The sequence below is a fragment of the Thermobia domestica genome, chromosome 9 (genome assembly GCF_964235325.1).
Source record: "Thermobia domestica chromosome 9, izTheDome1.hap1.1, whole genome shotgun sequence".
NCBI lineage: Eukaryota > Metazoa > Arthropoda > Insecta > Zygentoma > Lepismatidae > Thermobia > Thermobia domestica.
The window spans coordinates 9,575,195-9,588,338 of record NC_137462.1 but is presented as its reverse complement, the minus strand read 5'-3'; the positions used below and the strand labels follow the sequence as shown (position 1 = coordinate 9,588,338).

The window sequence follows — 13,144 nt, the reverse complement described above, 5'->3', positions numbered from 1 at the left end:
AAGCGACTACGTGCACGTGAGAGACTATGGTACTGGCATGGCGCATACGCCAGCGGAACTTCCTTAGTGCTCTCAATAGCGTCGTGGTAGTGGTTGAAAATGGACGTTCCTATTTCAGCTCCCGCCGCGTTTGAAGTGCGAGCAGTGATAAAGTTTTTGAATGCATAGAACATAGCGCCTTGAAATGCATCGTCGGATGTGCCAGGTCTATGGGCCTAACGTCATGAGCAGGCAGATGGTGCGCTGTTGTGTAGTAGCCAAAATGTGCATGATGAGGAGAGCAGTGAGAAGCCAACCGTCATCACAGACGACCTTCTGGACCTTGTTCTCGAACGCATCATGCAGACTTGTCGCTTCACATTAATGGAATTTAGCGGTTAGTTCCCGCTCCTTATTGCACACCATTGTCACGGAACCCTTGTTGTTTAAAAAGTTGTGTACCAGGTTGGTCCGGGGAAGCAACTGACTCCAGAACACAAAGCAAGGCGTAAGGGGTCAGCATTGACATTTTTGCAACGATACAGCTCACGATGGATTTCAATCGGCGCTATGCTCTGTGAATACAAACACTTTATCACTGCTTGTAGTTCACACGCGGCGTAAGCTGGAATAGAAATGTCCATCTCCAACCACTGCCACGACACTACTGAGAGCACTAGGGAAGTTCCGCTGGCACATGCGCCATGCTAGGACCTTGCTCTCTCACGTGCATGCAGTCGCTTCGCGCAACATACGGTTTCCTAGCCATAAGATGTGTGGGAAATTTACTTTCTGGATGCGCCTCGTATAATCAAAATAGGACAAACCATATTCCAATTTTAGCATTAATATTTGTGTATTGTGACAGTATATACGACAGTGATTCGAAAGTAATGCCTCCAAGGTGATACCTGTATTTTTGTGTGGCAGATAGCACCGATACAGGTATCAGTGGAAAGCTTGCAATGTCAGCTATATTGATGTGGCATCATTTATTTTAACGTAGTCCCCATTACGGGCAACACACTTGCACCGACGTGAAACAAGGTTTTACATGCCGTCGGCGAAGAATTGTGGTGGCTGTTGGTGACACCATAGCCGAACTGCTGCTTCCACCTCCGCGTTACAACTGTACTTGATCCTTAAAGTCATCCTTAAGTTTGGGCATGAGCCAAAAGTCGCAAGGCGCAAGATCCGAACTATAGGTAGGATGAGGCAGAATGTCAACAACACTTTGCCAACAGATGGGGCTTTTTTTTTTTTTTTTTTTTTGCGAAGACGTGTGGCAGTAAGTACTCCATCGACTGACGATTCGTTTCCGGGTCGTAATGGTGTATCCACGACTCGTCACTGGCGATGGATATTCGGGGGCGCACAACCTTCCGCAGTCAGAAATTCAATGACAACCCTGCTGTTTCAACCGGACGTCACCACTGGATACCATGGATCGCTCCATTACTCTGGAACGACATGAGATAGGATGGTGAAACAAGTGACATTCTATAGCTTAAACATCAATGCATTAAAGATAAACAGTTCAGAGTGTTTTGCAGTACTATTGGCCAAGTAGTGGGCGTGGAGGCATTACTTTTCGAATCACCCTCGTGTAATATATGGTGGCAGTTTAATTGCAACGTAAACTCTGTTGATTCAATTTTAATTATTGGAAAATGGATAATGGTGATGCTGAACATAAACACGCTTTGCTGTTTGTTATTAGAACTAAAGAACTTATTAGAACTATGTAGTCAAAATGTTGATCGAGAAAAATTTCAGAGAGAGAAAGAAAAGAAAATAAAACAAATGACATCTAATCGTCATTGTATTATTGTATTGAGCATGAAACCCGGAAGCATGCGAAAGCAAAGTGTATCTTCTTTCCGATTGAGCTGGTGTGCTCTTTTAATAATGTGCTACTGTATTATTGATAAGACGAAAGATATTTTTTTTTCTGAAATAATCCATCATAATTCTGAAAAGTAGCGTTACATCATTGATACAAATCTGTAAGTGAAAGGAATATATATATAAAGTCTGTTTTATGTATAAATGATTACATCAAAAATAAAAAAATAAAAGTGTTTCTATCGAGAAGCAGCTACGTAGGTTTCTTTTTTTTTTAATTCTTTCTCTCATGGACGATTTATTTGTCTTAAAACATGTTCAAAATTATTTTGTAATCATGTCGTGATTACCCGCATTTTCTTTCGTTCAGCAAATACCTTATTTCAGGAATGCAAACAGAGGCGTCATCTAGGGGGGGCAGGAGGGACAATTGCCCTCCCCCCAAGAGAGTGAGGAATGCATATACTTTAATGTATTGTCTACTAATATACTAAGTAGTACAAAACGTGAAAATTTTATGCCGGTGGTGCTCTTGCCCCCTCAAGCGAAGTCTGAAATGACGCCCCTGAATGGAAATAAACAACAAAATTTTACTAGCCCAAGGGGAAAAGCGACTAGCCCACATCCCACAATAGAAATCATTTATTTACCTTCTGTATGTGATATTATATACTCGCTCACTACCAAGGGCCAGTGGTTATTTGCATCCGTGGCTTATTTACAATAATTCACTGATTTTCGCATCTAACAAATCTTTTCGTAAACTCTGGATCTGGAACAGTGGTTTCCAACCTTATTTACCTGGCGACCCTCTTCGTGAATAGGTTGCCAACCGTCCAATATTTTAGCGGACAGTTTGGTGTTTGACCACCTTGTCCGGTATCCTGTACTACCTCAAAACGGACCTTAAATGTCCGGTAATTTTTTTCTCTTACTCGTACTCCTATTCTCTGTTCTGTTCATGTTATTTTGGAGTGACAAAAGGAATCGTTTATTGACAAATAGGGATGCGCACGAGACGAGTCGAGGCAGGATTTTCCTGACAAAATTCGAGTCGAGACACGGCTCTTCCAATAAAAAAATATACATTTTTCGAGTCGAGTCATCACTTTTACAGCACATTTTCGAGACGAGACCGCCACAAATCTTGTCTCGTGCGCATCCCTATTGATAAACAAGCTTCAAGGTTAAAGCAGAGCGTATAATTTGCTTTGATATCAATCAACCTGTCGTGCGTAGACTTTGCTGAAGAGTTGAAGGCAATTATCAAAGGTCAACAAAAGTACATTTTTTAAGAGCGTGGCTAGCACTGCTTCATCTTCAGCTACATCTGCTAATTATAATCCATCCAAATGTATGCATTAAGAGACATTACCAGCCCCAGCGAAGCTGGTAAAACTTAGTTTTCAAGTATATTTTCTGCATGCCACGTATATTGCCAATTGTACTTGCTTTTCTGTTTTAAAATACGGTGTGTTATTGATGATAGACTATGAAACTTACATGTGCCGACTCAGCCAAAACTGGAATCCTAAGTTCAGTAAATGTTTCAGAAGTAACTAAAATTATTAAATTCGAACTCGGAAACGCTCAGTTTTATGTCACAATCTGAAGAGTATACACCAGCGTTTCCCAACACGTGCGCCGCGAGGAATCGAAACAAAATTATTAATTTTATAACAATTAAATTGCAAAACGTAAGGAAAAATGTATATTTGTGCAGGGTGCGAATTGGCGGGGGGGATGCCAGGGATTTCCCCCCCTGACAAAAATCTTTCCCTCCCTGACAAAAATCTTTCCCTCCCTGGAGAAGAAAAATTTTATGCCTGGCAGGGATAACTTTTCCCCGTCTGGAGTATTTTTAAATGGACATGAAGATAGAAAGAGGAAACAATTCTTACTTTGCGTAGCTAACCTAAATATTGCTTGAGTGAAAATTTATGAAACATCTCACATCTCAACTGTTTTGTACTTGTTAGTATATATATATATATATATATATATATATATATATATATATATATATATATATATATATATATATATATAATGTGTGTGTGTATGTATGAGGACGGTGCGCATATGGGTGAAATTCATCCCCCCCTGGGAAAATTTTTCAATTCGCACACTGTATTTGTGTTTCACATTACTACGAAACTCTACTATGAATCTACAATTTTAAGTTTCGTACCGGGTTACTATTCTGTACATTTCTAATGTTGAAAAAAGTATTTGTTATCATTGTTATGACCATTATTGCTTCTTTATTGTTGCAGATTATTTCATAACTCGAAAATTTAAAATATCATTCAACCCTTTCGACAAATTGCCTACATTTGTGTTCTAAAAGTAAAATAGATTTGTTTTTTCGTTCGTTATTTAGTGATCTTCCTTCTTAGTAGAAGGTCGGATCCAGTTTTTAAAAAGAAAGCGTATTTTTAAGAACATGAGTCCAATATTTCATTGCAATTTTCTATTTTTAAATTAGAATGCAAAATAAGCATAACGATTTACCACGTGGGGAAAACCAGTGATAGAGCTTTCTTTTCTGTGAGGAGATCAATAATCACAGAAAAAATACCACTGTGTTTCATATTTACAAATAATAATATCTATAAGTGTGCCGCGAGAATCCAAGTAACACCCGTAGCGTGCCACAAGTTGAAAAAGGTTGGGAAACGCTGGGATACGGATTCCAGGAGGGTGTCCAGTATTTCCATTTTCGAAAGTTGACATTCCTATTCGTGAACCTGCACACTTCATGTCCCCTCCTCCTTGCTGCTTGTTGGTCTAACCCCATTTCGCGATTTCAGATGCATCATTGAAATCTCAAATTTTTCGATAGTAATAGTAATTCTCACCAATTTGTATTTATTTGCGGGAAAACTTTTCCATATCATTTCAGTACAGTATTATTTATTATTATTTACTAACTTTGTTCTTAATGGAATTAGACTATTTAATTTAAGTAATTTAATTTAGTCTAACGTCTCTTTTTAATTACATCATTCGTAATATTTGTAATTACGAATGTGGTTTCTTATTGTCAGTAGCTCGCGCTCCCCATGTTGGAAACCACTGCTCTGGACAATTGAGCTCTTCGTCAGAGGCCAGTTTCACTCGAGTAATTACAAGTATCAGCAATAACAGTGAGAGGGATAGTGGAAAGATAACGCTCTGATATTTTCTGGTGGAACTGAGAAAAATCCAATCAGGATACCTTCCCCAGGGTTTGAACCTGAGCCTATCGATTGGAAAGCAACAACCCTTACAAGTATCTTTCACCTCTTATTATTACTATAGATATTGAATAATAATAGTAAATATTTGTCATGCTTCACGAACCGGAGATCCCGGCTTCGTATTTACATGGTCAGCCTTCTTGCTCAAAGTTCAGTGCGATTCACTGCCCTATTACATGACTTCTTGCTATGTTTCCATTACTGTTACTCACGAGGCAAAATTTGGGGCTGTCAGGTCTCGAAAAGACGTTCTGAGGGTGCAAGATCATATCGAAAAGTATGTATGTTTCTATTGAAAAGCTCTTATCTCGTATCAGGGGAAACATAAGTTCCGTTTCAAAATAGACCTTGGTCAGTTTCATTCTTTGGGCTTGTGGCTGTATTTCAAAATGTTTTCAATAAATAGATAATGAAATGTCAAGATGTATATGTGGGCGACAAATAATGTTTTACAAGGGTTATATCATCATTAGGGATGCGCATGAGACAAGATTTGTGGCTGTCTCGTCTGGAAAATGTGCTGTAAAAGTGATATCTCAACTCGAAAAATGTATATTTCTCTTTGTCAGGAAAATCCTGTCTCGACTCGTCTCGTGCGCATCCCTAATCATCACGTCCACCCTTTACTATCAAGAGTGTAAAAAAGAAACAAGGAGTGCCACAGGTTTAACCATTTTGAAATGGCTTTTCCATCTATTAGTAGGTTTTTCTTCGTATCTGGCGATGAACTATTATTGTGCTGCCAAAATGTCTTGAGCCGCGGCAAAAATGCGAACTAAAGCTCACACCCTCACACACCCTCGCGTTGAGCCAATAAGGGTTCAGCTGTTGCTAAGCGAGAGAAAGCGGGTGGAATTCCTTCAGACGATAGCAGCGCTTGCAACGGAACACTAGGGAAGACTAGTGGTATACTAATAATTTGGACAGATATAAATCTTATGTTTTACGTCCCACGATTATGCCAGCTATGCTACACGGTGATGATGAGAAATGAATGAATTGGTGGAATGAAGAAAGTAGGAGGAAACAGGAGAACGCCGAGAAAACCCAAATACAACACGGTGTTTGTCCACTACAAAGTTCACTTGTCGCGAGCTGGGATCGAACCAAGGATCCTATGCATCAGAGGTAAACGCTGTACCACTGAGCCACTGCGGCCCCGATAGATAGATATAGGAAATCCTGTGCTTTAAATTGACATATGAAGTAAACAATATGAGAGTTTTATAATTCTCTAAACTTCTTTTGAATAGCTTTCTCCCAGCATTCTTCAACAAGTACGTAAAACTTTATCTTAGTCACCATAAATATGTCTTCTTCCAGATAAATTTCTCAATGATAAAGATCATCTCGAAAGGTTACAGATTAGTCGTTAAGAATATTTCGTAAGTACTACATTGGTATATTGGTTATAGTAGTAGTATTTTGTCTTCCGTTGTTCCTAATGTAAAAATTAAAAGCTGAGAAGAATGCTAGCGTATGGTTTTGAAGCTAGGACCTGGTCGAAAGAACTCGTCATTTGCACTGACTTTCCAGTGTTGTAAGCTGACTTCTCTGCAGAATATCTGACGGACGCTTTACTTTCTGAGGTAGATGCTATGAAGAGTAAGGAAAGGTGCATACCAATAAACTGAGTTTAAAGTGTTTCTAAATTTACATTTGCTTTGCTGTGCATGTTTTCATATACGCGTTTTCATTAGCAACCAATTTCCTGCACCGTTGGTTCGCATTTTTCAGTCCACCGCTGGAAGTAAATTTTTTCACAACTTTTGAGGAAAGAATAGAACGAAAATGTTCAGATTTTGATGTAGCCTTACTATATTCTTCGGGATTGCATTCTCGTCAACTAAACTATTGCTTGGTGGCAAAGTGAAATTCGTTTTTTTTTTTTTTTTAACTTCTAGTGTAGTTGAACCAATGGTGGCCAAGATTTCGATAGTTTACGAGTTTATTACTTTAAAAGGAAAAGAGCTAGTAAGTTTAAAAATATTTGTATGCGTGCGACATACCTCCGATTGAAGTAATATGGTGAAGACATGAAAAATGAAATGAGATGCCCTTTGAATGGTTGTGAATTTAATTTTTTGTGCTCTTCCACTGGGAATGGAACGAAAGACGCACGCGCTATTAGAGCATCGGGGAGGGCTGATGAGAACATGAAAAGCGCGAAGTCTGAGTGCTGTGTAATCTTTCATAAGGAAAGCAATGCAGACTTCAACGTCTTATATATATATATATATATATATATATATATATATATATATATATATATATATATATATATATTTTTGTGGTTTTTAAATGGTAGTAACAGCAAATAGGGCCCATCTCTGCTTCTTTGATCTTTACGCTCAATACTACTGTGGCACCGCATAGCGTACTCGCTGATGCTCTCGCTTTTGGTGCGAGCGGTCCCGGGTTTAATTCCGGGTGGGGACGCTCGGTCGAGAACGTGTAAAAAGCTTTTTTTTTAATGCCAACCATCTTCAGTGAGATTTTCCTCACACGAGGTAAATGTTGGGATGGTTCCTAACATACAGGTTCCAGCAGTGGCGGATCCAGGATATGATCAAAGGAGGGGCTAAACCATAATTTGCCGTTTTATCCAGTGTAAAGCTGAATTGAAGCCCATTTTATCCAGTGTAAACCTGAGCTTCAAGGGGGGGCTATAGCCCCCCTTAGATCCGCCCTTGGTTTCCAGATGCTTCCTTTCTTCCTTGCCTTACCTCGGATAATGTGATCTCCGAGCAGCGTTGCCAACCCGATCAGAAGATATTATCGTATGTAGCACTTGAAATTATCGTTTTTGCTGTAAAATTATCGTATATTTTGTTTCAATTCTAAATATCAAGCTGTATTATTATTATTATTATTATTATTATTATTATTATTATTATTATTATTATTATTATTATTATTATTATTATTATTATTATTAAGAGGAAACTAACGCGAATGCGAACAGGTAAAACTATATTCTTGAATCTCCTTAGAAAACAAGAATGAAGTTCTATTCTTTACGTGAGTCTATCGAAAAGAATTTTGTGGTTTTCCTTCAACACTTTATATGTTTACCTGTGAAAACTTACCTACATCAAGTAGCTAGTAATTCTCTCTCTTATTGATCGAATAGATAACGCAGGTTTCATGTGTATGTGTTCAGTGTATGTTAAATCCCAGTGATCCGATTAACCAATTACATAGTAATAATAAACATGAGTAAACAGATGAATTGGTTCGCATTTGTAATGTTTTGAGTAATTTTATCATATTTGTTGCAAAATTCATGCCTTTTTCACGCAATGAATGAAATTTCTTTTGAATTTCAAATACCCCTCAGAACTATCTTTGCATTTTACCTGAAGCTATTAAATTATCGTATATTTTCCTATTATTATCGTACATCGTACGGGGGTCAAAATTATCGTATGATTCGATAATTATCGTACATGTTGGCAACGCTGTCTCCGAGGGATGTCATCCCTCATACGCGACAGGCTAACGTGGCCATAGATGCCGAAAGCCCAGAAACCTACTTTTTTTTAGTAATTCCTAACTCTAATCCTAGTGACAGGCTAACGTGGCCATAGATGCCGAAAGCCCAGAAATCTAATTCCTAACTCTAATCCTAGTGACGGGCTAACATGGCCATAGATGCCGAAAGCCCAGAAATCTAATTCCTAATCCTAATCCTAGTGACAGGCTAACGTGGCTATAGATGCCGAAAGCCCAGAAATCTAATTCTTAATCCTAATCCTAGTGACGGGCTAATATGGCCATAGATGCCGAAATCCCAGAAGTCTAATTCCTAACCCTAATCCTAGTGACGGGCTAATATGACCATAGATGCCGAAATCCCAGAAATCTAATTCCTAACCCTAATCCTAGTGACGGGCTAATATGACCATAGATGCCGAAATCCCAGAAATCTAATTCCTAACCCTAATCCTAGTGACGGGCTATGGCCATAGATGCCGAAATCCCAGAAATCTAATTCCTAACCCTAATCCTAGTGACGGGCTAATATGGCCATAGATGCCGAGAGCCCAGAAATCTAATTCCTAACCCTAATCCTAGTGGTGGGCTAATATGACCATAGATGCCGAAAGCCCAGAAATCTAATTCCTAACCCTAATCCATTGTGCTCGTACTTTCCGGTAGTATGTTCCTCAAACTTTAATGTTGTTATAGTCGATTAAAAAAAAAGAGAGAGAGAGAGAGAGAGAGAGAAATGGTACGATTTGTACTTTGAATGATTGAAGTATTATATTCTTAAACCTGAAACTTCATATCAAGAGTTTCGAACAAACAAATCCCTGGCATGAAATCAAAATAAAAGATAAAAGAAATAACCAGTTGATGGAATGAATGTCTGAATCTGGACGTACTAGTTTTGAGTCATCTCAGCGCCAGGTGTAAATATCTGAAATGCAAGAAAACACTTTTGTTATCTATGTGCGTGTTGGAGTGCGTATGGGCACGATTTAGTGAGCAACATTCCTGACCATGACACTAGTCTGTCTTCTTTATTTGTTCACATCGAAAAGAGGTTTGAGGAAGAAGCCACAAGAATTCTTCGTGTTTCACGAGGAGCAGACATAAGAATCCTTTATATTTTTTTGTGCTCTGGATTTTTCTTCTGTCTGAGGGCAACTTCGTGTGGTTTTCTGATTACTTATTTTCTATAACAGGTTACGAGATCCATCCATCCCTCCCCCAGCTGCAGTACTGTATAATTAATATGAATATTTTCAGGTGTAAACTGAAAGATTTGGTTATTTCTTTTGTAATACTTCGGAGCCATAAACATGTTTGATGTGTGTCATTCCCGTGGCTCATGGTTCACAGTCCGCTGCAAGATTTTGTATGATTGGCTTTGAAAGATATCTGTAAGCGTGTCAGCCAGCAAATAGCGTGATTTGAGTGGATGTTTATTGCCCGGTTGTAAACTGTAGAAGTCGTATTTTTGTAATTGGGATCATAATTTTATTTTTAAAATTTAAAAAAAATATGTTTTAGGGCAGAAGATGAGAAGCTGTTATAAATATTTTCTATGAATTTATGAATACTTTTCTGGTGTTGTTAAGGAACCAGGAAGTTCAGTGCTGTTATTTTGGAATGGAAAGGGGGAGGGGAGCGATGTAATGCCCTTCATTCTGGTTAATTTCATAATACATTATACCACTTAACAAAATAGTTGTTTCATAAAAGTGCACTTAATCAGTTTCTATAACCACTAGGTCTATACTTGGAAATTAAATCTTTAACGTCCAGACCTTATGATCTGTTGATGTCGTTAAAGCCGTGAGAACAATGAAAGAAACACTGAAATGAAAAATGCGAGAACTCAAGACTATTGGGTCCTGGTAAACTCACATGGCCAAAGATCGAAGCACCAGATTTGACTGTTTTATCACTGATTCACCATACTTTATTGCTAAATGGAACAAAATGGGAAAGAGTTTAGCCGGATAAGGAGGTGAAATGTGCTACCACCTATTCCAGAAACCGCATGAGAGTGCTATAGCAGGGCCAACAAGAGATGGTCTCTGAAGTTTTTTTACCACATGCGAAAGGAAAATGCAGCTTCTACTTTGGTGCTAGGGTTACCAACTACGGTCGCTCTGTCTTACGCCTTAAATTAAAATTGCCATTGTAAATACGCCGAAACAAGCCTTGACATGTGAGTAGTAGGTCTACCAACGCGGCAGAGACCTTCTCTTGCTAGCTCGTCTATAGTGCCACCGACTTTGTCTGCCTTAGTAGGAGGATACCAATATTTTTAATCGTGATTTACAGAAAACAACTTTCTGAAAGAAGTACGATTATATGAGAGTTATATTGGCATGTAGAGTCAGTTATGACGAATCAGAAACTCAAAATCGACCATCTTTGACTTTTGACAATAATCGTGTCGGAAACATTTATGGCGTAACGTGGGTTGCCTATCTTACAGGCAAAACACAGCATACCGACTTCGATTTTCCTTATTTTACACTAACGTATCAACCCATGGTCAAAATATATTATAGGTAGGTTGGAACTGCTTTTATGGTGGAAAATAGAAGAAATTAAAAAATAAATTCGAATATTTTCGACGCGTTTTCGCAAGAAATTTGAAGGGCGAAATACATTGTTTCCTGTGAGGTTCTTCAAGGAAAGTATAATCTTAATTTGTTTCACCCTCGTAACTCAAGTCGCTTCCGAGATACGAACATTTTTTTTTATTGTCGAATTTTCAACAATAACTTCGAAATTCAAAGGAATTTGAAGTTTATTTTCTGGCTAAAGTTATCTTTGAATATGAGGTACTTTTGGTATAAATATCACAGCACTCCATGTAAGGGCACTTTTCATACCTTTATTCGGCTATACTCTTTGTCGTACATGATTTACGTATTCCAAACTCGCGTCCTGGTTGAGCCTTGTACCCTATAGTCACTAATGGCCCTTAACATTACGTTTTAGACAACTGTTGTTCCGATAGAAACCTAAAGTTGTAACAGTAAAACTGTTTTCAGTTTTTAATCAAGCGTATATTCCTTAAGACCCTGCCTTACTAAAAATAATACGAAATTTGTCATTTTCTTTTGCTTGATTATTCATCAGTGGCTGTACATTGCCATTTTTTTTTTCAGTGACAACTCATCCAAGTACTGACAAAACTCTACACTGCTTAACTCCGGTAATCTCACGGAAACCAGTAAACAAGCACTAGTTGGTATTTAAATTTTTTTATTTTCGAAATGGATTTTTAGAATATGGTGATGGCCTTCTCTTAACCTTTTTCTTTTTCCTGTTATTTCTTTTCAACTTGATTTATTTTATTTACAACTGTTTTAACTTTGTTGTGTTTCAGACCCTGGCCGAAGTGTTCCGATGCTTCATTTGCATGGAAAAGCTTCGTGATGCTCATCTGTGCCCTCACTGTTCGAAGCTCTGTTGCTACTTGTGCATCCGCCGCTGGTTGACGGAACAGAGGTCGCAGTGCCCTCATTGCCGTGCCTCGCTGCATCTTCACGAATTAGTCAACTGTCGCTGGGTGGAAGAAGTAACACAGTCTCTGGATACTCTGCAAGCAGTTGGAGCGTCCATTCGCTGTGAGGAGAATGATCGAGACAGGTGGATGGATCTCAATTCTTTTTTTTTTTTTTCTTATTTTGCATGTTTATCTGGAAAATTAATTGCAGCATCATTTTACAACAAAGTAGGTTAACAACGTTGTATATGTATAAAAGAAAATAAAACAGTTTCCATTTAGTAGTCTCTTGAGGAATCACGCTGGTTTACCGCAATCTCGAAAGTCGGTGAAATGTTAAGGCTGGGGGTTACGTAATTGTTTGTTTGCGGGTTTCATCACGAAATTACAAGTAGTGATACAAGAACTGATTTCTTCTGAAGTACTCTTGTCCTTGAGTGTCTGAGCAACTGAAAGAGTATTTCAAGTGTATTACACTATCTGTGCCAATGAATTCTTATCTCACCATGTTAAAGATGAGCAAGCAGTTTGGTCATCGTTAAAAGCCATTTCTGCATACATGTTATCATTCATTCTATTAGTATCTATCGGTATAAGTGGCTTGAGTGATCATAAGGTATAATCAAACCCAGTAGCAAGGACTAGGTTGATAAAGTTTCAAAATCGAGATACATTTGTTAGAGGACGGGAAAACATTTGTAAATTTCTAAACTATGTCCTCTCTCTCTCTCTCTCTCTCTCTCTCTCTCTCTCTCTCTCTCTCTCTCTCTCTCTCTCTCTCTCTCTCTCTCTCTCTCTCTCTCTCTCTCTTTTTTTTTTTTTTTTTCCTCCTCTTGTATAATATACAAGGTGTTTCAAAACAACAACAACAACAATGTTTGGGAAGTGATTTCTGACACCAAGGTGGCAAAAAATTATAGACCAACCTGGGTGCAGAAATCCGTCTCATTTCAGAGTTATAGGCTGCCGAAAACATGAAAAAAAAAAAAGAACTTCAAAGGTCCATAGCTCTCAGTACTATAGGAACTACCGTAATCGGGTCAAGACCTTATTTATAAACTATATGCGCTATCCAAAAATACATGTTTCAGAATCCTAC

General features: G+C 38.3%; 1 protein-coding gene across 3 annotated transcripts in view; it reads left to right on the top strand.

The window, feature by feature from the left end:
* LOC145694395 (E3 ubiquitin-protein ligase TRIM37-like) overlaps nt 1-13,144 on the top strand; it is a 194,628-nt gene that overhangs the window by 113,720 nt on the left and 67,764 nt on the right. For all 3 annotated transcript variants that reach the window (XM_081770570.1, XM_081770573.1, XM_081770571.1), the window contains exon 2: nt 11,926-12,188. In XM_081770570.1, the coding sequence (XP_081626696.1) occupies nt 11,926-12,188 (263 nt within the window). The remainder of the gene's footprint in view (nt 1-11,925; nt 12,189-13,144) is intronic.